The sequence below is a fragment of the Vicia villosa genome, unplaced genomic scaffold (assembly GCF_029867415.1).
Source record: "Vicia villosa cultivar HV-30 ecotype Madison, WI unplaced genomic scaffold, Vvil1.0 ctg.000402F_1_1, whole genome shotgun sequence".
NCBI lineage: Eukaryota > Viridiplantae > Streptophyta > Magnoliopsida > Fabales > Fabaceae > Vicia > Vicia villosa.
Window position 1 is genome coordinate 257,343 of NW_026705181.1, and position 25,186 is coordinate 282,528.

Below are 25,186 nucleotides of genomic sequence, written 5' to 3' on the forward strand. Positions count from 1 at the left end.
CACAATACCAGATAAGTAATTTCTGCACGTTATTAGGGTTTGTTATAATTTAGGGTTCAACAATATTTAGGGTTTTGTTAGTTTTAAGGATTTATGTAGGTTTAGATTTTGGTAGATTGATGGGTTTGAAATATTGTTATTGAACTGTGTTAGGTGAGCATGGGCGAAATTTTGGAGCTCAAAATTCACCATAGAGGTCAATTCGTTGATTCTGAACTTGGTATGTATGAAGGAGGCGTGGTAGATAAGTTGAAAGTAGATGTTGATAAGTGGAGTTATTTTGAGTTAGTAGGTGTTCTGAAGGAATTAGGTTATAAGGATTTTGAGAAAATGTATTACAAGGATCCACAATTTGGGATGAATGCCCTAGTTGATGACACAAGTGCCTTAGAAATTGCAGACCTTTACATGATGCACCAAACTGTTGACATTTACATTCAACACACATTGTCTCAACCTGATTATTGTGATGGACTAGTGGATGATGTTGTTGTTGAGCGTGTAGATGAGGTTGAAGAGTTTCTTTATAAGTTACATGATGAAATAGTTGATAAATTGGATAAGATGAATGATGCTAATGTTGCTGTGGAAGAAGGAGAAGCTGGGCTGAATGGTGATAATGCTAATGTTTATGGAATAAGGAGAAGCTGGGATGAATGGTGAAAATGTTGATGTGGAAGAAGGAGATGCTGAGATAAATGGAAGAAATATTGTTGTGGAAGGAGAAGTTGGGCTGAATGGTGGTAATGCTAATATTGCCTCAAATAATGTTGAAGGCCATTTATAGCACCAGGACCAACAACAAGATTATCTTCTTCAAAGAATGTGATTGTCCCTACAACCAGAAGGACTACACCAACAAAGAGGCTCCCATCAAAGAAAACCACCTAATCTTAATTAGTTTTTGTACTGTATTTTGAAGTCATTTTGAACAATTTAGTTTATGGTTTTTGTACTGTTTGTTGAAGTCATTTTGAACAATTTGGTTTATGGTAAACATCCTACAATATTTTGAAGTCATTTTGAACATGTCTATGTAACCTGTCAAATGCATTTTGGAACAATGTGGAAATGTCCCTGTGTCTATCAACATTATCAATTAATGTCAGTTTGTGTTAGTCTGATTTGTTATACTGGGTTTGTTGTGTCATATTCATATGTCTTTGAGCCAAATATTTATAAACCAAATAAGCAACCAAATAATATGTTGCTAGCAAAAAATATGCCAAAAGATAATACTCATTTCATTCATAAACTGTGTTACAAGTACACATTCAAATAACTTATAGCCACTTTTAAAACATCCTACAAAACCAATCACATAACATTACAAAACACATAATCTTCCACTTGCACATCTTGTTCAATTAAACTTGAATTTCAGTCACAGCATTCCCTAATTCTTCATTTCTATTCTTCAGTTTTTCAAAATCCTTTGATAAGCTTTCCAATTTATTCAACAAATCTTGACATTTGTCTTCTGCAAATTCCTCATGGAACCACTTGAAAAAACCACATCCTCTTTGCAATGACCCCTGCAGCAAAAAAATTTGGATCAACACCACATGCTCTTTACCTTAGTTTAACATACTAACCCAAAATTAGGGCGTACCTTATAATTGTGACAATCCCAAAATTTATTTCTGAAATTCTTCTCAGTGTTTTCCTTACGAAGCACAACCCCATCTCCACAATGACAATTGGAATAGCTCATGCCATACTGAGAACACACGACTCACCACTTTCAGATTTGATCTCCTTCAAAAACTCAGAACCATGACTGACCTTCATCGTTGATGGAACAATACGTACGAAAATGGTAGAGAATCCAGAAACAACAGGTATGAAGAAGAGAACGATGGTGGGATTGTGGAAACGGTGAAAAGTATGAACGATGGTAACTCAACAATATTGAAAGAGATGGAAGCGATGGAGAACAACTCTAATATAAAGAAGAAGGTGACACCTGCTAGGTAGACAAACCAGAATAGCACAAAAATTAATTGGGGGACAAAATTGAACTAAGAGATATACTTAAGAGATCAAAATGAGTATTTTGCTTAATTTTTAAAAATGTTATTCTTAATATGCTAGAATATTTAAATCCTAAATACAATAATATAAAAAAAAGCAGCAGAAAGTAACATACTTGAAATATTTTTTTTGGTTGCAAAAAATAACTTTATCTATTATTTATAAAATGAACATCACATAAAATTAAAGAAAATTATTTGTTAAAAATGTGTGCGAAAAGCAAATAAGTTAGTATAAATAACCCCCGCGCCATATTCAAGAAATAATAATATTTTTCAACGTAGCATCAGATGCTTCCAAATGTTGCCATGTGCACACTGCCCCGGATTCAACAATTCTGAATTCGAACGTTGCTAATTCTCTTCTGTCTGTTTTTTTTTTCTTTCGCTTTCAAATCTTGTTGGAATTTTCTCATCCTTTTAATATATACTTTTATATATTAAAAACATGTTTATCCACTGTGTGTGATCAATGCAATGCTGTACCTTTTATTTTTTTTCTATAAATATTTTGTTTTAGAAATACTAATAAATGCTCTCAAAATATTAGCTAAGAAATAATTTTGGTTGGTGTGTGAATTTTGTCAGTTTTCAAAGTTTGGGTAATTGAATATGATTTTGAGTTTATCTATATTTCCTAATATTCGATGTGTTTTTAGTGTTTATCAAATTTATAAAAAAAAGTCCATTTTTAGTTCTTCAATGATGACATAGTATATAAATTATCAAAATTAAATACTAGCTAATGAAAAAGGACTAAAAAAAAAACTTAACTTTATAAATTTATAGCAAAACTAAAACAAAATTTGAATATATATAATTTAATATTTATTGAGGTGTACTATTTTCTAGACCAAGTCATATTATTATTTTCTAAAAGAGAAATACTAATAAGTGTCCTCATGACAATGATTAAAACTTTAAAATAATAAATTTATTTCGATAATATTCTTATTTAATATTTTGAAAATTAAATTATTAAATTTTTTATAAAATATATATTTTTTAAAATGCTTAACCATTGTCTTGGGGGCACTGGTTAACAAGACCTCTTTAAAAATATAAAATGTTGGTGTTAGATTTTGCCTTTAAGAGTTATTTTAGTTATTTTTTATAAATTATTAAATAAAAGAAAAAGTTAAAAAATAGTGTACTCACAGTGTAAAATAATTTTACACTATCATCCAATAGATTCTCATAAAATAAATATTAAAATGTAACATGTGATAGTAAAAGTTGTTTTAGTTATTTATTATAACATGTATAAAAATATTAAAATTGGTAAAATTTATAATTTAATTTTTAAAACTTATATTCTTAAAACACAAATTAATACGATCAAATTAAAAAAATTATAACAATTACATTAGTCAGGTTATATTATGTGAAGATTATTCAAATAAATATCCAAATCAATCTATTTTTTTTATATATATTTCAAATTTATTTATTTTCAAATAAGAAATTCTAATATAAAGAAAACGCCAATTTAATTACTAAAAGTGTATAATATATAAGAGAAGTCGTCAATTCAATTCACAACTTCTTTAATACTCTCTCTGTCCCAAATTATAAGAGAAAATCACTTTTTAGATTCATTGAATAATTAATGTATCTGGTCTATATATAGACCAGATACATTAATTATTCAATGAATCTAAAAAGTGATTTTCTCTTATAATTTGGAACGGAGGGAGTATCTTGTATGCTGTCGGGAATTAGTTAAAGCTTCATTTGTGTTGAATTTTTTTATTTAAAATTAAATTAATTTAAAAAATACATGAAAAAATGAGTTAGTTTGAATAGTTATTTAAAAGTGAGTTATTTAGATAAAAATTTCATGTGAATAAGATTACATATAAACAAAAAGTTACATTTTTGGTATGTGCATATAATATCTGCAAATAAAAATGAAATATATTATTTAGAATAAAGGAAATTTCAGTTAAGAATTAGTATTAGTTAGTAACTCTTTTTAAAAGTCAAAAGCTAAATGGAGAATCAAAACACCCTGTTTTAAACTTTAAAATTATTTTGAGAAACTGATTTAAAAAAGAAACCTTCCAAATAGGTTTTTATTTTTTAAATATTTAAAACTCCTAGCTGGCTTTAACCACCTACCTTTTCTCTCTCACTTCTTTCTTATTACACCCCTCTTTCTCTCTCACTACCTCTCTTTCTGATCTTTCTCTCTCTACTTTCTTCAATTTTTTTCTTCACTGTTTCCTCTGCATTTCAACCTTATAACTAGCCAATACCTTCGCCGCCAAACTGAACTCTTCTCTCAATTCCCGGCGAATTCACAACTTCACTAGTTCGCCGGAGAAATTATCTTACTCTTTTTTACTATTTTCCGGCAAAATCAATGCGACCCATATTTTAGAATCGCACTGTTAGATCCTCCCTCGCCGGAAAATCTTATCTTTTCTATTATTCCGGCGAATCCAATACGACCCTGTTTACAGAACATCACTCCGAGAGCCACATTCAACCAAAAAAAGCCAACTTTTTAGGATTTTCCGGCGACCCATTTCAAAGAAACTCACTCTGAGAGTATTTTCAGTCTATCTTGCTCTTCACCAATGTCGATCTTCGACGGAGCTTTCATCAACTCACAGCTCTCCAAACACACATCGATCTTCGGTCTCCGTTTATGGGTTGTCATCGGAATCTTAATCGGGGTCGCCATCGTTTTCATCCTCTTCCTCATCTCCCTCTGTGTAGTTTCCCGCCGCCGCAACCACCGCCGTACTGGCGACTACAAAATCACCGGCACCACTCCTGCAAAGGAAATCCAACAGATCGTGCACATTCCAGGTCCCCACATGCTCCGGCGACCAGCTCCGGCCAAAGTACCGGAGATCCACGTGGACATCGGTAGGCAAGAACACAGAGTGGTGGTTAAATCAGATAAGGTTTCAAGTGGTGAGAGTAGAGGAACAGCGGGAAGTGGGTGCGATACGACGTCGTCTTTTGGAAGTGGTAGCGTCGGTGGAATTGGACCTGAGGTATCACATCTTGGTTGGGGAAGATGGTACACTCTGAGAGAGCTTGAAGATGCTACTGGTGGGTTGTGTCCAGAAAATGTTCTTGGTGAAGGTGGCTATGGAATTGTTTATCATGGAGTACTCACTGATGGTACTAAAGTTGCTGTCAAAAACCTCTTGAATAACAAGTATGTCTTCTTTTTTCAGATTTTTCATTTCAGTTTCTTATTTGTGTTATTTGTGTTATTTGTGTTTTTGTCTGTGTACACTGAATAAAAAACATGTTTCTATGTTTGTGTCTGTTATTTAATGTTATGTCTTTTGTTCATAGCTGTGATCTTTCAGTTTCTTATTTGTGTGAAAATGTTTCTGTTAACATGTTTTCACTATCTCACTATGGTTATTAAGTTCTTTGTTGTCTTTAAAGTCTTCAATAATTTTGCCATAGTTGTTACATGGAAGGACAAAACAAATGAATTTTATGTTTTTGTTTTGTTCTGAAATGCTTAACTAAGTTTTTGCTCAAATCACGCACCGTGACGAAAGATAAATGGATGTTTGTGTGAAAATGTTTCTGTGAAATTCTTAAATAATTGCGTCTTCTATTATTTAAATTATCCAAGACATATAGTTGTGTTCTTTGCTGTCTTTAAATCTTCAATTATTTTCATGTTGGCTGGCAACTAACAAGATATATTCTGGGCAGTATATGGATTGGGCAGCGATGTCGACTTTTTTGATGTAGGCCAGTATTTTCTTTTTATTTTAACTAGTGGTTCCACTTTGTAACTATCTTTTTTTTTTTGTGCTATTCTTATCTTACACTCTTATGAGTTATCATTTAACTATTTAAGTGGGGGCTCCAAGTGAGGAAAGTAGTTAAGTTTCTTTTCGGCTTTTGGTTAGCGCATGGCTGGAGTTTTTACCTTTTAATTGCTTCAAGTTGCGGTTATTGAAGGTTCTTTGGTAGGGTCTTGCATTGTCTTTTATCTAGAAATCAGTATAAGTAGTTCATGTTTAACTTCTTCTCAGGGGCCAAGCTGAAAAAGAATTCAAAGTCGAGGTAGAAGCAATTGGTCGAGTACGTCACAAAAATCTTGTTAGGTTGCTTGGATACTGTGTTGAAGGGGCCTACAGGTACTTAATAAGTTTTTCTTATAAGTTGGAAGAGAAAAATTGATGCTACCACTTTTGTTTTGTTTTGTTTTGATTTTTGAAGAAATGCATGATTTGAGGTATGACATTGTTTTGCAGGATGCTTGTGTATGAATACGTCAACAATGGCAATCTAGAACAGTGGTTGCATGGAGATGTTGGACCTGTAAGCCCTTTGACATGGGAAATACGCATGAACGTTATATTGGGAACAGCTAGAGGGTATCGTATTTGTGATTTTTCTACACACATTGCAATTCATGTTGATTCATGAATGTTTTGATCACCGTGCTTATTTTATTTTTTTGGTATCTTTTCAGCTTGGCCTATCTTCACGAGGGTCTTGAACCGAAGGTTGTTCACCGAGATGTGAAATCAAGCAACATCCTCATTGATCGTCAATGGAATTCCAAGGTTTCTGATTTCGGGCTTGCCAAGCTTTTGTGTTCTGAGAATAGTTATGTCACGACTCGAGTAATGGGGACATTTGGGTTAGTAATTAGTATGATTAAGCTAAGCTATTCCTTGTTGTTGTTTCAATATTACTCTCGAGTTTTTGAAGGTCAAAAGATTGTGATCCCTTGTATATATCTTGTTCTTTTTGTAGTTATGTTGCACCAGAATACGCTTGCACTGGAATGCTGACTGAGAAGAGTGATGTTTATAGCTTTGGGATACTTATCATGGAGATAATTACTGGGAGAAGTCCCGTTGATTATGCTAGACCCCAAGGAGAGGTTAGAGACGACCACTAAACAATTTAGCGCTATGAAACACTGACACAAAGACACCTGATACGACACTAACGTTGGCACCCATAATAATTTAAGAAAATGTAAATTATTGGATGTAAAACCACCTTATCGGTGTCGTGTCAGTGTCAAACATCACCGGATACACCTTCAATTTGAAATGTCGGTGCTATATAGGTCTATAGACGGTTCCTACCACACTTATCGATGCAGTCTTCTCTCTTATTTGGTCTAACTATGTTTGTTGGAGTGATTACAGGTTAATTTAATAGAGTGGTTGAAGACTATGGTTGGTAATCGAAAAGCTGAAGAAGTAGTTGACCCTAAACTACCCGAGTTGCCATCATCAAAGGCTCTTAAACGCGCTCTACTAATCGCTCTTCGGTGTGTTGATCCAGATGCAACAAAAAGGCCTAAAATGGGACATGTCATTCACATGCTCGAGGCAGACGACCTATTATTCCACAATGTATGTTCTTCTTACCTTGTTAAAAATTACATTCTCGATATAATTGTGTAATCTGAGACTCACCAATCTTTTTCTGTCCATCTTGATTATAGGATCGCAAAACTGGAGGAGAGTCTTCGCGATCCTCCCTTCACGATTTTCAACAAGAGCACGAGAACTCAAGTTTGGACAAGAGAACAACAGATGAAGGAATCAGTGTTGAAAGTGAACATGGTAGTGGTAGAAGTAATCATCAACCTACTAGGGAGAGATGAAAATAGTGTGATAAATTATATAGAATTATGTATTTTTAGTTTTTTTATTAATATTTATTAGTTTGCCGTTATTTATTTTAATCTCAATTTATAAAAATGAAATCTGTATCTGTTTATTTGTTTTTCTCATTACACAAATTTTACCCCTGTTGTAACCAACCCCAATTTGGGATCCATAGTCAAGTGTATACTGTGATTTGTTATTGTAAAATAAAAAAGTTTATTATAATTAGTTTTTTTGTAATTGAATACTATGTAACTTTCATTAGTGTTGTTAAGCACTTTTTTCAGTTCTTGTACTCCTTTGTTTCTTGACACTTTTCCAAGTGTTAACTAAAATAGAATCAGTTCCCTACAGTTTATACATTTTGACTTTAGCATATTACATCTTGGTTCAGTCTAAAGACAGACTGTTTATGATGTTGCACATGTGTTTGGAATATTTAGACTATAATATGAGATTTTTTCCTTGGTCCCAATTAGGATGCTCGTTGAGCAACAGACCCATCTTCCAGCTATTTTGAGAGAAAGCAACAACATCATTGCCAACTCCACATGTATTTTTTGATCTGTTTTGTGTTGATTTTGATACGCATCAAATATGTAACAGAATGCATATGTTCTATTCTCATAATGTTACAAACCGTACACTCTACACTATAGTAATATAGTTAGTTACACACACTTTTTCTTACTATTATTTTCTTTCAATATTCAATTACCTTCTTCTCTGGACTAATTTAAATGTCTTTCAAAAAAATAAAAACATTACCTTAGTCCAACTAGTTAAGGTTGACTCTTGTGGGAAGAATTAACTTGCTACCCTTCAAATTAGTCCTGCAACCTTTCGAGGGGTATGTTTTTACCATTATATCCTTGTCTAAAGTCACAACTTTTTTAAAAATATGCATTTTTATCGGAAATTTGAGGGGTGTACCGAAAATTTCAAAAAAATATTTTGGTGTCCATAACATTTTTCTTTGATTTCAATTATAGAGATCTCACTGAATTTCTGAATGTTAGAGATAGAATTACTTTAGACTTTTTTTTTTCTTTCACATTTACTTTTCTTTTGTAACATTAATAATTAACACTTTTTGTTATAGTTTGGTTAGATAGCTATTAGTTGTTAACTAACGGTATCACTTAACTTGTAAACTTGTAAGTGTTCTGATAATATAATACTTGCACTATTGTAAATTCATAACAAACTCAATATACCATTCTTCTTATTTCGCTCTTGAGCTTCTATCTCTCATCTAACTACTTTAACAAAAGATGAACTATGAAATTCATTTTCAACATAGTATCAAAGCCTGGTTTTAGATGAAGCAATCGTTGTAGAGATTTCTTGTGATTGCACTGATTCTTTGACCACAGATGCTTGATTTTGTGTAAAATCCATTAATGAGATTTTTGGTACCGATTTTGCTGAAAACTCAACTGTGCATGCATAGAGGAAGGAGATCAAATCTAGATGCAGAGTTAGAGAAGCAGGAAGGATCGGAAAGAGCGAATGATACCTAACTATTTTCTAGGTATTGAAGTTAAGTTTCAAAACAATGGAACTTTGCTATTTACTCAGTCCAAATATACATAAAGGACCTCCTTTCAAAATTTAAGATGGAGAATGCTAATGTTGTTCCAACTCCCATGTTGAGTAGATGTAAGCTGAGCAAACATAGCACTAATCATTTTTCAGATCCTCAACTATGCAGATCGATAGGGGATGCTCTCCAGTATGTTACCTTGACAAGGCCAGACATTTCATTCAATGTCAACAAATCATGTCGATTCACGGTAGGCCCTCTTGACACTCACTGGCCAGTTATTAGAAGAATTATGCGTTACTTAATTGGTATTGTATCATATGGTATGTTGTTATCTCCCTCTATTTCAGTTTCCAGGTTCTCCCTCAGAGCATATAGTGACTCTAATTGGGTTAGTGATCCATATGACAGAAGATCAACTTTGGGATCATATATATTATATGGTCCTAATCTGGTTTCCTGGAGCTCCAAGTAGAAGTCCCTAGTGGTTCGCTCCAGCACAAAGGATGAATATAGAGCCTTGGCCCATACGACCTTATAATTCCTATGGTTAGAATATTTACTAGCTGAACTTCAGATTCCTTATCACACACCTACACTTGTATGAGATAATCTTAGTGTTATTTTACTTTCTCACAATCTTGTATTACCTGCTCGCACCAAACACATAGAGTTAGATATCCACTTTGTTAGAGAAATAGTGGTTGCCAAAAGATTGCAAATCTAACATGTTCCAACTGGTGTCCCGATTGCATGCACATTAACCAAGCCACTTGGATCAGGTGCATTTGATCAGTTAAGGAGCAAACTCAAGGTCCTTTGTCAAGAACAGTTCTCTTAAGTTTGAGGGGTGGTGGGGGGAGGGGTGTTTGAGATATCGTTGCATTAGGCATTTTTTTCACATTTGTTTTTCTTTTGTAGCAGTGATAGTTAACACTTTTATTTATAGTTTGGAAGGCCCGTCCTGGACCTGGGCAAGCATGCCCACAGCCCAGGGCCTCAAAATAAGCAGGGCCTAAATTTTTGATGATGGGATTTTGTAAATTAAATTGTAATATATTAAATATAATATATTATATTATCTATTCTATTCGCACGTTTGGCCAAGCGGTAGGAAATGTCAATTTGGTAATCAAGTTTTATTTAATGTGTGATGTGCTGGGTTCGATACCTAGCATTTTTGTTACAACAATTTATTTCTATTTACGACCTTTATTGATTTTATAACCCATATTTATAAATATGAAAATATTTAGAAATAAAAATGATTTCAAGTTAATAACTATTCTTAGTCACTTTTAAAAAATATATTAATTTTAAAAAATCATGTAATAAATATTTAAATAACTAGATATCAAAATTATTTTTTTAATTTATAAAAAAATTGAAAATATATGTTTCGAAGATACATCATTTGTTAATGAAGAAGCTTCATCAAAAAATAATATTTTGAACAATGAAAATGATGAAGAAGCTTTGGTCAGCAGAATCTATGAAAGAATAAATAATAAAGGATTTTATAAATAATGTCAAATGAAATCGAACTCATACAATTGAAAAATGCAAGTTCTACCATGACCAATCAAACTAATAAAAAAGTCAAAGTTAATTGTTCGATTTTTTACTAAGGGTCCTTTTTTTATTAATTGTCCCGGGCCTCTAAAATGTCAGGATCGGCCCTATAGTTTGGTTAGATGGCTATTAGTTATTAACTCTAACGATATCACTTAACTTGTAAGTGTTCCGATAATATAAAACTTACACTAATGTAAATTCATAACAAACTCAATATATCATTCTTCTTTCTTTCATTCTTGACCTTATATCTCTCATCTAACTGCTTTAACAGAAGAAGATGAACTATGAAATTCATTTTCAACATAGTATCATAGTCTGGTTTTAGATGAAGCAATCATTGTAGAGATTTCTAGTGATTGCACTGAATCTATGACCACATATGCTTAATTTTGTGTTAACTCCATTAATGAGCTTTGTGGTACCAATTTTGCTGAAAACTCAACTGTGCATGCATAGAGGAAGGAGATGAAATCTAGATGCAGAGTTAGGGAAACGAGAAGGATCAGAAAAAGAGAATGATACCTAACTATTTTCTAGGTATTTAAGTCAAGTTTCAAAACAACAGAACTCTTCTATTTACTCAATCCAAATATACATAAAGGACCTCCTCTCAATAATCAAGATGGAGAATGCTAATTTGTTCTAACTCCCATGTTGAATAGATGTAAGCTGAGCAAACATGGCACTAATCATTTTTCAGATCCTCAACTATGCAAATCAATAATGGGTTCTCTCTGGTATGTTACCTTGACAAGGCCAGACATTTCATTCAGTGTCAACAAAGAATGTCGATTCATGGTAGGCCCTCTTGACACTCACTAGACAGCTATTAGAAGAATTTTGTGTTACTTAATAGGTACTATATCATATGGTCTGTTGTTATCTCCCTCTATTTCAGTTTCGAGGTTCTCCCTCATAGTATATAGTGACTCTAATTGGACTAGTGATCCAGATGAAAGAAGATCGACTTTGAGATCATATATATTCTCTGGTCCTAATCTGGTTTCCTGGAGCTACAAGTAGAAGTCCCTAGTGGTTCACTCCAGCACAAAGACTGAATACAGAGCCTTGGTCCATATGACCTTAGAATTGCTATGGTTAGAATATTTACTAGTTGAACTCCAGATTCCCTATCACACACCTACACTTCTATGTGATAATCTTAGTGCTCTTTTACTTTCTCACAATCCGGTATTACATGCTCGCACCAAACACATAGAGTTAGATATCCACTTTCTTAGAGAAAAATGGTTGCCAAAAGAATGCAAATCTAAGATGTTTCAGCTGTTGTCCAGATTGTAGACACGTTAATCAAACCACTTGGATCAGGTGTATTTGAGCAGCTAAGGAGCAAACTCAAGGTCCTTTGTAATCCTCTTAAGTTTGAGAGGGGTGGTGGTGGTGGTGGTATGAGATATAGTTACATTAGGCATATTTTTACATTTGTTTTTCTTTTGTAACGGTGATAGTTGACACTTTATGTTATAGTTTGTTTAGATGGTTGTTAGCTATTAACTCTAACATCGGTTAACTTGTAAGTGTTCAGGTAATATAACACTTGCACTATTGTAAATTCATAACAAGTTCAATATACCATTCTTCTTCCTTCATTCTTGAGGGGAGGGGTGGTGGTGGTGGTGGTTTGAGATATAGTTACATTAGGCATAATTTTACACTTGTTTATCTTTTGTAACAGTGATAGTTGACACTTTATGTATAGTTTGGTTAGATGGTTGTTAGCCATTAACTCTAACATCGGTTAACTTGTAAGTGTTCAGGTAATATAACACCTGCACTATTGTAAATTCATATACCAATTCTTCTTCCTTCATTCTTGGGGGAGGGGTTGGGGTTTGGTGGTTTGAGATATAATTACATTAGGCATATTTTTATACTTGTTTTTCTTTTGTAACGGTGATAGTTGACACTTTATGTTATAGTTTGGTTAGATGGTTGTTAGTTATTAACTCTAACATCGGTTAACTTGTAAGTGTTCAGGTAATAATAGTTGGACATGTCAAATCTGTCTCTCAAATTTTTTTCAAAAGCACAAAAAAAAGTGAATTCCACAAAGTGTCATAATCAATTTTTTTTATTGGTTAATCTATCTGCATAGACATTTCTCTCACGAAAGATGTGAGATATCTTGAATCTAAAAAAATATAGTCTGTAAAATATTCTTCTATTTAATTAAAAGATGCTAAGAGATAATATCTATTTTAATATATAAAAATGCATTACCACCAAATTGCCTTAATTACCCTAATCACAAACAATTAAACATGGTTTTGCATACCCCTGAGCGTCATTTTACATCTAATCATGATTACATTTCAACAGTTTATTTAATGCAAAAGTTCTGTATTGGAATATGAAAAAACCTGCACTATCTTCTATACTGTTATTGCATTGGAACATACATATTAAAAAAACCCTACCTTTTCATTATTTCTCCCTATGTTTATATATTTAAGTCATTATTACTTTTAACTAATTAATTTGTAGATTTTTTATATTAATAATTGGACCGTTGGTTTTCCCCAAATATTGTTTCACGCGTAAAACAAATTATTTTGGCATTTCATCACTTCCAACGCTTCCTTCTCATTATTAAAGTCTCTATTATTTTCCAATGCACATCAATGGGAGCATTTGCTATAAGAATAACTACATGAATAACTCTCCTCATTCTCCAATTTTCTTTTTCCATTAAATTTATTCCCCTTCAACCTTTGGATGAGCGACTGTTTTTTTCAATTTTATTTTTAGGGTTGTATTTTCTTCTTCCTGTTTATTGATTTTTCCTAAATAGTGTTGTTGTTCTCTTTAGATTCGCACATTCAGTCCAGGGATCTGAACGAGAGGGTTGGAGAAATCAGATTCGCTTATGCAAGGTAAGTTATCTATGAATCTCATTCAATCCTCCTTTCAATCTTTAGTTTCTTTTTCTATTAGAAATCTCCTTTTCTCTCTACTTCATATATTTCAGTTCTTCTCCTAACTGATTATGAATTCTATTTTTAATCCCCATAACAAAAAACAAAAGCAACGCATTTTAGAAATTTGTTCAGAAACTTAAGTATTTCGTGTAACTAAAAATCGACCCCAAAGTCGATGTAAAGATAGTATTTTTAATTATTGTTAATCGATTTTGTTTAATTTTAGTGTTTTTAGTAATGTTTTCAAATGAGTTTTCTGCTATGTGTTGATTTTAACAGAAAAAAGAGGGAGGAAGAGATGGCTAAAGAGAAGGAGCAGAATAATTTATTCAAAGTTGTTGTCAGTCAGCTTAAAGTTCCAACTGGTTATTATTTCACTGTGTAATATTTTTTGGGATTATAGTTAATGGGTTTCTGTTATTCAGGTGATGATGATATGCTGTTCATTGATGTTGTTTGTTTGTTATTGTTTTGGTTTTGATGAGATTTCTTTTTCATTTTTTTCTTCTGTTGTTTTGGTCTGATGTTATTTAGATACAATGGAGAAATGGGATGCAGAAAGTATTGGAGGCGAAGCAAAATAATCAGAATAAATCGAAAGGAGTATAATCAGAACAAATCAAAAGGAGTATAATCAAAACAAATCAAAATGAGTATAATTAGAACAAATCAACTGACATCTTAGTTTAAGTTGGTTTTTTACAGTTTATGTTACAAATGATGAATGGTCCTAAATGACAAATACAGGGATTTCCATGTGTGAGCCGAATGTTGCTTAACAATGAATCTTATTGCGCCCACTGTGGAGAAGGGGATGAGATGTTTTTTTTTAATGTTTTGTCATACTTTTGTTTTCAGGGGCATAGTCAGGGAAAAAAAAGAAACTAATATATAATAATTTGTTGGACATCTACTTTAGTTTGTGTTATTATTATCAACCTATTTGGATTTTAGTATTTTAACTTATTAAAACTTTCAAACTTGCCTTTTTAGTATTCCAATAAATTGATATTCGAAATCATAATGTTCAATATTTGATAATTATGTTAATAAATAAAATAAGTATTCATGTATATGATCTAATTAATAAAATAAAATCAATAATTACATATTTCACCATTCATATTTGTACTTTTGAAATTTTCAAAGTTACGATATTTTTCAATATTTTTGTTAGCACAGGTAAACCAAAAGTTTGGTTTTGTCTCTTCATCTATATTAAAAAAATGAAAACAAAATTATTTTTAAAGTAATATATTGTAATTATTGTATTTTAGTATTTCAACAATAACTCTTTATATTCAAATTTCACAAACATTTATAGTCATCATTATTATTGTCATTAATATTTAACCTAATTATCTTTTTTTTTTTAAAATAAAAACGAATTTTTTAATACATGTATTTCAATTAATATATTTTATTATTCCAACAATATTGTATTATAAAAACATTTTTTTAATACATGTCTTCCAATTTATATATTTTATTATTCCAACAATATTGTATTTCAATTTTATTTATTTTTGTTGTTTGTTCCAATGTTAACCACCGTTCTTGAAAAAGTCATTTAATTTTATAAATTAAAATAAGAAAATCAATATTAAAATATTTTTGAATTTATGTTTAAAATATAATGGATTAATATTTCTTATCTAATATAATCATTACTACGATATTCTAAATATTTTTTTTATTTAATCTATAAAGTAACAATTGAAGTGTCTAATACTAATTATAGATTTATTTCTTAATAGTAATTATAAATTTATTGATTAATAGCATTTATTTTATTTTACAGTTGAAAGAAATTTAAAGGTTAAAAGAAATGTTAAGCTATAACTATTATTTATATCTATATGTGAACATTAATGTGATATTTTTTTTTACACCAATCACCTCTTTTACCGTAAAAGTATTCCAAGCATGTTTCATATCAATTTTCCACGCATGCTTTCTCTTCCAACAGGGGCGGATCCAGACGTCATATATTGGTGTGGCTAAATAAAAAAGAAAGTATAAACTAAAGAGAACAATAAAACTATTTAAAATATTTATTTATACTTTAAAGATTACGGTAAAATTAATTTATTATAAAGAAAACCATTTATGTGAAATTGAAAATTTTGATTTTTTTAAAGGGTTTTATGATTCAACTTTAAAAAGTAGAAAACATCGATTTAGAAATCTAATTTTGAGTTCTTTTATTTGTTTTAAAATTTTTTATAACATTCTAAAAATGTCAGCAAAATAATCTTTAAAAAATACACATTGGTTTAACATGAATGACTAAAATTACGTGCATAATAATTTTGTAAGGATCAAAACATGCAACTTTTTTAATAGGGACCGAAAATAAAATTTGATAATTTTATAGGGATAAAAAACATATTTAACTCATTTGAGTTTATATTTTGTACTATTTTATTGTGCGTGATGACTATATTTAGAACTTGAATTTAAAGAGTGATATTTCAAAATTTCAAAATTTATAGGTGTCGTGATATTTTTTAGCGATCGAGTCATCCGGTTTTATCAGTTTAATATTTATATAGTTGTTATAAAGACCAGTTGAACGAGTTATCTATATTAATCTAGTGTATTCATGCGATTTGACCAGAGATTTAGTAGTTTGACTAATGAACCAATGATCTAATATTTTCATCATTTTAATAACCGGTTCAGATTTTTAAATATTAGAGAAAAGTGAGGGAAATAATTACTGTGGGATAGAAATATGAGATAAAAGTGACTTAATAACATATAGTTTTATTAATTACTTTAATAAGTTTAAGTGTGTGTATATATAAAAAAAAAATTAATTATCTTAGTAATAAAACCTTAGTACATACTAGTATATAATATAAAAATAAAAAAAAATTGGTGTGGCTATAGCCACACCCTGCCCCAAGGTAAATCCGTCCATGTCTTCCAATGAGAATATTTTAACTTTTTAGTTTTCCATCATTGGGAAATATCACGAATTTGAAATACCACCCATTCCAATTCCTTCTCTACATCTATACATTCATACTCCTAACCAAATCTACCTAACACTTTTCTTTTTATATTATTCAGTAGCATTCTATCAAGCAGAAGGGTCTGTGTCTCTTTTCATCTTCCTTAACCCTATTTTTTTCTCCGGCTCCGCCGATTATACGGGACATAGGGATCCTTCTTCCTTCTTATAAGTTTTAAAACATAAATATAGGGATCCTTCTTCCTTCTTTTAAGTTTTCAATCCTACATTTTCAATATATCCTTTACTTTTCCCCTAAATTATTTCATCCTTTCTGATTTGCAGGTATGATTTGTTCTCTAATTTTAACAATCATATATTTTTCAACTATCGTATTTTTTATTAGATTTTTGTATGTTCTACTTATCTTTTTCACTCTGATATGAAACAATCCCCCCTCCTCAAAGTTACCGAAAATTGCTCAAAATTGTCGCTGCCATCATTTTATTTTGATTTAGTTTTCTGCAGTCTGTTCCTTCTATGAAAATCCAAAAATTTTCTCCTTCATTTGTGTATTCTATGTTTTAAGATTTTTCTTTTTTTTTTGTAATAGTTTGTGTATTTTATATTTTGAGGTTTTTTTAAGGGTTTTTCTTCTCAATATGTTTTTATTTTGACAAACAAAGTCATAAGTTTAACAGTTTGTTTTTAGGGAACAAAATAGAAATTTAACAATTTGATTTTGACAAAAAATCATTAAATAAACGTAAGAGAATACACAAACTATTGTATCTTTTTAAATGTCTCTTGCTCCAATCTAAACCTTTTAATTACTTATAAACAAGGGAAAGAAAAAGGTGAAGATGGTGGGCACGAGGGATGGCATAAGAGAGACAGCAGCGCAGTGAATTTGTTTCCATTTGTTCTTATAGGGAAATTGGAGTTGCCTTATTATTTTATGGAATTAATATGGTTGTTATTGTAAGAATACATTTACTTTATTTGCTTCAAGTAGATTGTTAGAAGAAATTAGAATTGCTATTGCTTTTATAAGAATACATTTTATTCTGTTATAAATATATGAATGTGTTGTAAGAATTTATTATTTCATGAAAATGATGGTTCTCTGATAATGGTTGCATAGCTTTTGGATGAGAATTGTTTCACGCCTGTGGCTTTATCTTTCACTTGGTTACTATTATGAGAATTGGTTTATTGTTCTTGGTGTATCAAAGCTATGTCAGTAATTTATTAGTACATTTAGTTTTATGAGAATTGATTTATAGAAATGTATGGTTCTTATTGTACCAAATGTAGATATATTGTTTAGAGGTTTTTTTTTTTTATAGAAAATTATGAATCGATGGAATTGTTGTTTGAAATTGTATTATGATTTTTTTTAATCATGAAAATAATGATTATTAATAAGAAAATTGATTTTTTTCCAAAAGAAAAGGGTGTGAAATTGATTATTTATTCATTCAACACAGATCTTATTCATAGCTTAACGGAAAATGCTTAGGGATATATTGTCTAATAAAGGGTCATATTTCTCTTTCTTCTAAAATAAATCATAATTAATTATTACAATTAATATTGTGTATATGGCATAATTAATAGCCATCAATATATTAATCATGCCCACTCACTTAAATAGGGTTTATTAATTTGCGATTTTATTGTAATTTTGGACTATTGGTTTAGTCAATATTTTGAGTTTATACAAAACATCAGTTTCTAATGCTTCTATACTATACACGTTTCTATATCATTATCCTCTAAGAAAATGTAAAGTCCCTCTTTTACCATGGCGTAGACTTTTTCTGTTCTGTTTCTATTTTTAATATAGGAAATTGAAAAGTTTTCCATTATTTATTTTCCACTATTTATACTCCTTCAAAATCTCATATTTGTCGAAGAAAGAGGGAATTTTTTTATTGGGCTTTTGATCTTTTATTTCCAATTTTTTATTAGACTTTTGAATATATGGTCTATATATAATTTATGATTATTATTATTTAAAATTTTAAATATTATAAATAATCTTGATCTGTGTTTAATAAATTTTAAGATGTTACTTTACATATATTTTTTTAAGTAATAAATATAATAACTATAATAAAATATATTAATTAAGTAAATCATTTGAAATTACAATTATATTATCGAAAAAAGTATGTTTTTATTTTTAATGGTTTTTAGAGGTTTCCATAATAACTACATTACTTCTATTTTTAATGGTTTTTATTTCCAAAGCATTTTATACTAAAGGTAACTCTACTCAACTTTTTGTGTTGGATAGATAAGAATTCACCTTTAAAAAATATTTGTATTAAATTATGTAATAAAGGATAATAATAATTATTAACATCATTTTGAAATATTTATATTTAAAAAATAACATCATAGTTTTTCTTATCTTTATATATAATAATAATAATAATAGTAATAATAATAATAATAATAACAATATAACAACAACAATAATAAAAATACTTTCTATAAAAAAATAAAATAATAATAATATTAATAATAATAATAATAATAATAATAATAATAATAATAATAATAATAATAATAATTTATTAGTATTGTAAATGGTGAATATTTATAGAATTTATTTTATATATTTATTACATATTAAATATTATAAAAAATTCTTAATTTGGAGAAATTTGTATGTATTAAATTGATAAAAAAGATGGATAACACAATTTTCTTATGAAAAACTCAAATTTGTTATTATTTTTATTTAATTTATTTTATTATGTATTCAATATTTATAAAAAAGATGGATAAATTCGTACTATATTTTTTGCATATATAAATTCATAATATATAAATTTTATATTCATATGAATTTTATACTCATATGATATCTTTTACAATTTACTTATCACATTGCATTTTATAAAAACTTTTTCTTTTAAATTTTTCAACAATGATTATTTGTTTAAAATTTGTCAGAGATTCCTTATAAAATTTACCTGTGTTTAAATTTATTTTCTATTAGATGATAAAATTATATATTATCAATAGAATTAATAAATTTACAATATAGAAATTTTAAAAATTATAGCATGCCCGACGGGCCTAACCTATTATTTTGACGGGCCGACAAAATATTTACTTAAATTGAACAAATATAGAGATCATATATTAATGAATTCTGAATTACTATAGCATATAACTTATAAATTACTACACAAATTTAACAAACATAATCAAATTGTGTTATCCATCTTTTTTTGGTGTATATTTTTTTTTTATTTTACATTAAATCTAATCAAATTATTAAACCAATATATTTTTTTGTTGTATAATATATTTTATTTTATAATATTGATAGAAATTGTAAAATTAAAATTATAAACAATTATAAAAATTATTGGCATGCCCGACGGACCAAACTTTTTTTCCCACCATATATTTGGTTTAATAGCAATTACCCAATCTATCTATATCCTAACAACTACTACAACTTAATAAATTAAATTAATATTTATATGACAATTAATATTGATTTTTTTCTGTTAATTCGTATAAATTAAAATACATTTTTTAACCATAACCATATTATATTTATTTAATATTTATACCAACTTTACGTGACCCGTGCGGACGCACGGGTCCTTTACTAGTTCAAATAAGAAAAATACACAAATGATCAGCATTGAATCAGTTTCAAGCCAAATATTTCTCTAATTATTCCTATTAACATATTCAATAGCAAGCATGACTCCATACAATTGAGCTCGAAAGGAGATGTAAACTTCAATCTTAGCTAAGAAAGCTCTCAAGAATGTTCCTAAATTATCCATAAATATGCCACCACAAATTGATATTCCAGGATTTCCTCTTAAAGCTGATAGATTTAATTGAATCGCGTAGACACAAATTATAGCATACTATTATATCATAGAAAAATCAAGAATAATTAGAACAGTGTACCTAGTATACCTGATAAGATTGATGAGATTGCGGTTGAGGGGAGAGATCTCTCATTGGACTTAACTGAAATGTCCAACCCATCACGGTCCATTCAGGCACAAAGTCTAATTAAACAATTCATCAATAAAGACCATAATTTATATTAATAATAATTTATAATAATTGATTAATGATAATCCATAATTGATTAATTAAATAATTAATCCAACATTTTTTAATTAATCAATTATGAATTATCATTAATCAATTATTATAATCTTTTTTTGGTAGCAATTATTATAAATTATTATTAATATAGATTATGGTCTATTATTGTTAAGCACTTATTGATGAATTATTTAATTGGGCTTTTGTGTCTGAATGGACCGTGATGGGTTGGACCATTCAGTTAAGCTCAATGAGAGGTCCTTGCCCTCAGCCGTTTAGTTATTTAAGCGTTGCCCTATTAAACAATTAATATTACACTGTAAAAAACCTTAGACAACAATGAGGATAGTAATACTCTCATACTCATTCTCTCTAACGGTGTCTCAATTCAAAAGATCTCTCAATCCTAAATTAAAGGTACACTGTTCTAATTATTCTTGATCATTCTATAATATTATAATATGCTAGAATTTATATATATAGATTCAATTAAATCTATCCATTGGTATCAGACCAGGTTAGATACATATTTCAGCTATTATTAAATTCTAAATTTTTGGCTATGGTTGATTTCTAATTTATATGACCCGATAGTTGGTATGTGTTATTTGTATTATTGTGATATGTAAATAAATAAACATATCCTTGATTATGATCATGAGTTCATATACACGAGGGTATATATTATGTTGTATTTTGTAAATAATGCTGAATGATATTGTTTTCATATTTTCCTTGAATCACAGCAATTTTTTCGATCTAAAATTCCTATACTTTTGTGAGGGAATTACAGTCTTTTATGAGAATTAGTCTTCGCCCCTGGGTCATCTTTCACTTCAAAGAATGCCACATAAGAGAGCATGTGATAAAAAATGGCTAACCCTATTATGAGATTATAATCACTATACCAAATTTGTCTTTTAGCAGCACCTCTACTAAAGCGCTTTTAGTAAAAAGCGCTGGTATAGGTTGCGCTAAAAACAAAATAAAAAAACACGCTAAAAAAGCGCTCTTAAAGGTGGGGGGTTACGAAAGCGCTTTCAAAAAGCGCTCTTATAGGCTGGGGTACGAAAGCGCTTTCAAAAAGCGCTCTTATAGTGGGGGGCTACGAAAGCGCTTTCTGAAAGCGCTCTTATAGGGGGCTTATGAAAGCGCTTTCAAAAGCGCTCTTATAGGGGGTGGGGTACAAGAGCGCTTTTATCCTAAAAAGCGCTGGTATAGCCTTAGTTACGAAAGCGCTTTTCAAAAGCGCTGTCATACCCTTTTTAAAATTAAAATTTTTAAAAACAAATTATACTAAACGCGCTTCATCGTTTCCAAATCCCTAATTTCTTCATTGCTGCCCACAGAAAACTGAAACCCAGAAAACTCAGAAAACTCGCTTCATCGTTTCCAAATCCCTCATTTCTTCATCGTTTCCATCCCTCATTTCTTCATTTCTTCATCGTTTCCATCGTTTTCATCTGAAACTCAGAAAGCTCACCATCTCATAAAATCGTGAGCCACCATTCTCCGTTCTCAATCGTCTTCTTCTCATCGTCTTCTGCTCTTTGCTTGTTCTTATCGTCTTCTGCTCTTTGCTTGTTCTCATCGTCTTCTGCTCTTTGCTTGTTCTCATCGTCTTCTTCTCAACGGCACTGCTCGTCGCTTGTTCAACTCTGGGCTTTTGTTCAAATTATTCGAGAGACACATACAGGTAAAGGTTCTTTCTCTGAGATACATTCAATTTACCTACTCTGTGGTTTAGACTATTTAGGAGTTTTAGAATGCATATATTTTCCCTACTTAGCTCCTAGTATGTAGTTTAAGTAGTTTAAGTTTTGAAAATGCATACACACTTGAAGTAAGTAGTTTAAGTTATGTATGCTCCATGTGACTGATTTAGTTGCCAATGATTGTTATGCAAGATGGAGAAAACGTATATTGCAATGCTTTTCATGAATTCTGTGTCTATGTCTTTCTTCTTCTATACTGTTTGTTCTTAAGTCCAACGTGTGAAGTGTTTGGTAATAAAGTGTAAAGTTGGAAAGTTTGTATTAAGGGAAAGAAAGACTGAAATCTCTAATGTCTAAATTAAGAAATCCTAGTATGTATCAGTGCTTCGTAAAACATCCCTTACCCACAATTCTTCTTTTATTATTCTTAAGTAAATTTTGCTGTTACCAAAATCCCACGTTTTTGTTTGATTAAAGATACCCAATTCAACCCTCTTTTCTTTCATTAGAATTCCGGTAAAGCTAACTACTATAACATAAAGAACTTGGCAGTTGTATTTCTAACCTTACTTTAGAGCACGCCTTCAATTCTCATGTTTTTGTTTGATTAAAGATACCCAATTCAACCCTCTTTTCTTTCATTAGAATTCCGGTAAAGCTAACTACTATAACATTTTTTGTTTGAAAATTGTGTTAGTTTGTGAGTTTACTTGAATTTGAATGCATTTGACATAATGATACAATGCTGATTTTTTTAAGCTATGGATTATGACCTAATTTTTATATTCTTCAATTAAGTTTTTTATTTTATATTTTTTAGGAATATCTTTGCTAGATAGGGGTTACTTGTGAAGAGTGAAAGTTTGATCTCATTCAAGAAGTTGCTTTCTACTATACAGGTAATTAATTGTTCTCTCTCGCCAAAGTAATATGTTGCGTTTTATTGCTTCTGATTCATTCCGTGTATCCTTTGCGTTTTGACAGAAACGCATTATACCGTTATGTTCCTTAATAATTAGTTGTTTTTGTTTAGCTTAATTAATTAAGACATGAGTGTAATACTCATTATTCCGACATGTGGAATATTCTCTGATTTTTAAGTGATGAACTTACTAACTTTGTAACTTTTAGATTATATTAAGTAATACTCAATATTCCGACATGTGGAATATTCTTGATGTCAATTTCGTTAATCGTTAAGTGATGAACTTACTAACTTTGTGAATTGAAATCGCCATAGGGGTTACTTGTGAAGAGTGAAAGTTTGACCGTTTTTGTTTAGCTTAATTAAGACATGGATAAGACATGGATGAATTCAAACCGATTGTCGAAAGAGTACGAGAAAGGGGTATGGAAATTCGTTGAGTTTGCGGTTGCGCACTCCGAAGACCCGCTTCGAATGCCGTGTCCTTGCTTGGGTTGCTGTTATGGGGGTAAGGTTGACGGGAATAAGTTGGCATCCCATTTACTACGGTTTGGAATTGATAGAAGTTATACATGTTGGACAATGCATGGTGAGAAAAGTAACGGGAATGCTGAGTCGAGTTGTAATAGGAAGTATGCTTCAAACGACGATTGCACAGACACATACGATTGCGATCGAGTCGAAGAGATTGCAGAAGCGCTTGAAGAAGATCTTGCGGATTGTCCCAAAATGTTTGAGAGGTTGGTAAGCGATGCAGAGAAACCGTTGTATGATGGTTGTTCAAAATTCACAAGATTGTCTGCGGTGTTAAAGTTGTACAACTTAAAGGCGGACAATGGATGGTCGGATAAAAGTTTCACAGAGTTATTAGCCCTTATGAAAGATATGCTACCAGAGGATAATGTTCTTCCCAATCGAACGTATGAAGCCAAAAAGATGTTGTCCTCTATTGGCATGAGCTATGATAAGATACATGCATGTCCAAACGATTGCGTTTTGTTTCGAAACGAGTATGCAGCGTTGAATGAGTGTCCTAAATGTGGTGCCCCTCGATATAAGAAAAAGTTGTCTCCTGCTAAAGTCTTATGGTATTTTCCTATAATTCCGAGATTTAGACGCATGTATCGTAGTGAGACCGATTCAAGACACTTGACTTGGCATGCAGATGAAAGAATTATTGATGGAAAGTTGCGACATCCGGCAGACTCACCACAATGGATGAAAGTTGATACTGATTATCCTGAATTTGGAAAAGAAGCAAGAAACCTTCGGTTGTCATTGTCTACTGATGGAATGAACCCGCATGGTATTCAAAGTATCTCGCATAGTACATGGCCTGTGATTCTTATGATCTATAACCTACCTCCGTGGCTATGTATGAAGCGTAAGTACATGATGTTATCTATGCTAATTTTTGGGCCTAAACAACCAGGGAATGACATAGACGTATACTTGGCACCCTTAATCGAAGATTTAAAGTTTTTGTGGGAGAACGGTGTGGAGGTTTACGATGGGTATAGGAAGGAAAGTTTCAACTTGAGGGCGATGTTGTTTGGAACAATTAATGATTTTCCAGCATACGGAAATCTATCCGGGTACAGCAATAAAGGTCAAAAGGCGTGTCCCGTTTGTGAAGATGAAACCGATACGACACGATTGGAGCTTTGTCAGAAGAATGTCTTTCTCGGCCATCGTAGATTCTTAAATTCTAATCATCACTACCGTGGGTGGAGAAAAGCATTCAACGGAAAGGCCGAACATGGTACAGCCCC

General features: G+C 30.8%; 1 protein-coding gene and 1 long non-coding RNA gene across 2 annotated transcripts; both read left to right on the forward strand.

Moving 5' to 3' along the window:
- Nucleotides 1–4,152: 4,152 nt before the first annotated feature.
- LOC131627821 (probable serine/threonine-protein kinase At1g01540) lies at nucleotides 4,153–7,882 on the forward strand. The gene is made up of 7 exons (XM_058898686.1): nucleotides 4,153–5,208; nucleotides 6,053–6,157; nucleotides 6,275–6,397; nucleotides 6,496–6,666; nucleotides 6,783–6,912; nucleotides 7,187–7,396; nucleotides 7,489–7,882. Exons 1-7 carry the CDS (start codon nucleotides 4,616–4,618, stop codon nucleotides 7,648–7,650), a joined length of 1,494 nt encoding a protein of 497 aa, XP_058754669.1. The 5' UTR covers nucleotides 4,153–4,615; the 3' UTR covers nucleotides 7,651–7,882.
- A 5,506-nt stretch (nucleotides 7,883–13,388) lies between these two features.
- Nucleotides 13,389–14,619, forward strand: LOC131627822 (uncharacterized). The gene is made up of 3 exons (XR_009291567.1): nucleotides 13,389–13,672; nucleotides 13,997–14,142; nucleotides 14,252–14,619. It is a non-coding gene; the product is annotated as an uncharacterized LOC131627822 (long non-coding RNA).
- The last annotated feature ends 10,567 nt before the right edge of the window (nucleotides 14,620–25,186 follow it).

Coding starts and splice junctions, on each gene's coding strand:
- LOC131627821 (XM_058898686.1), top strand. CDS start 4,616: ATGTCGATCTTCGACGGAGCTTTCATCAACTCACAGCTCTCCAAACAC. Junction 6,398..6,495: donor ATATTGGGAACAGCTAGAGG/GTATCGTATTTG, acceptor GTATCTTTTCAG/CTTGGCCTATCTTCACGAGG. Junction 6,667..6,782: donor CGAGTAATGGGGACATTTGG/GTTAGTAATTAG, acceptor TTCTTTTTGTAG/TTATGTTGCACCAGAATACG.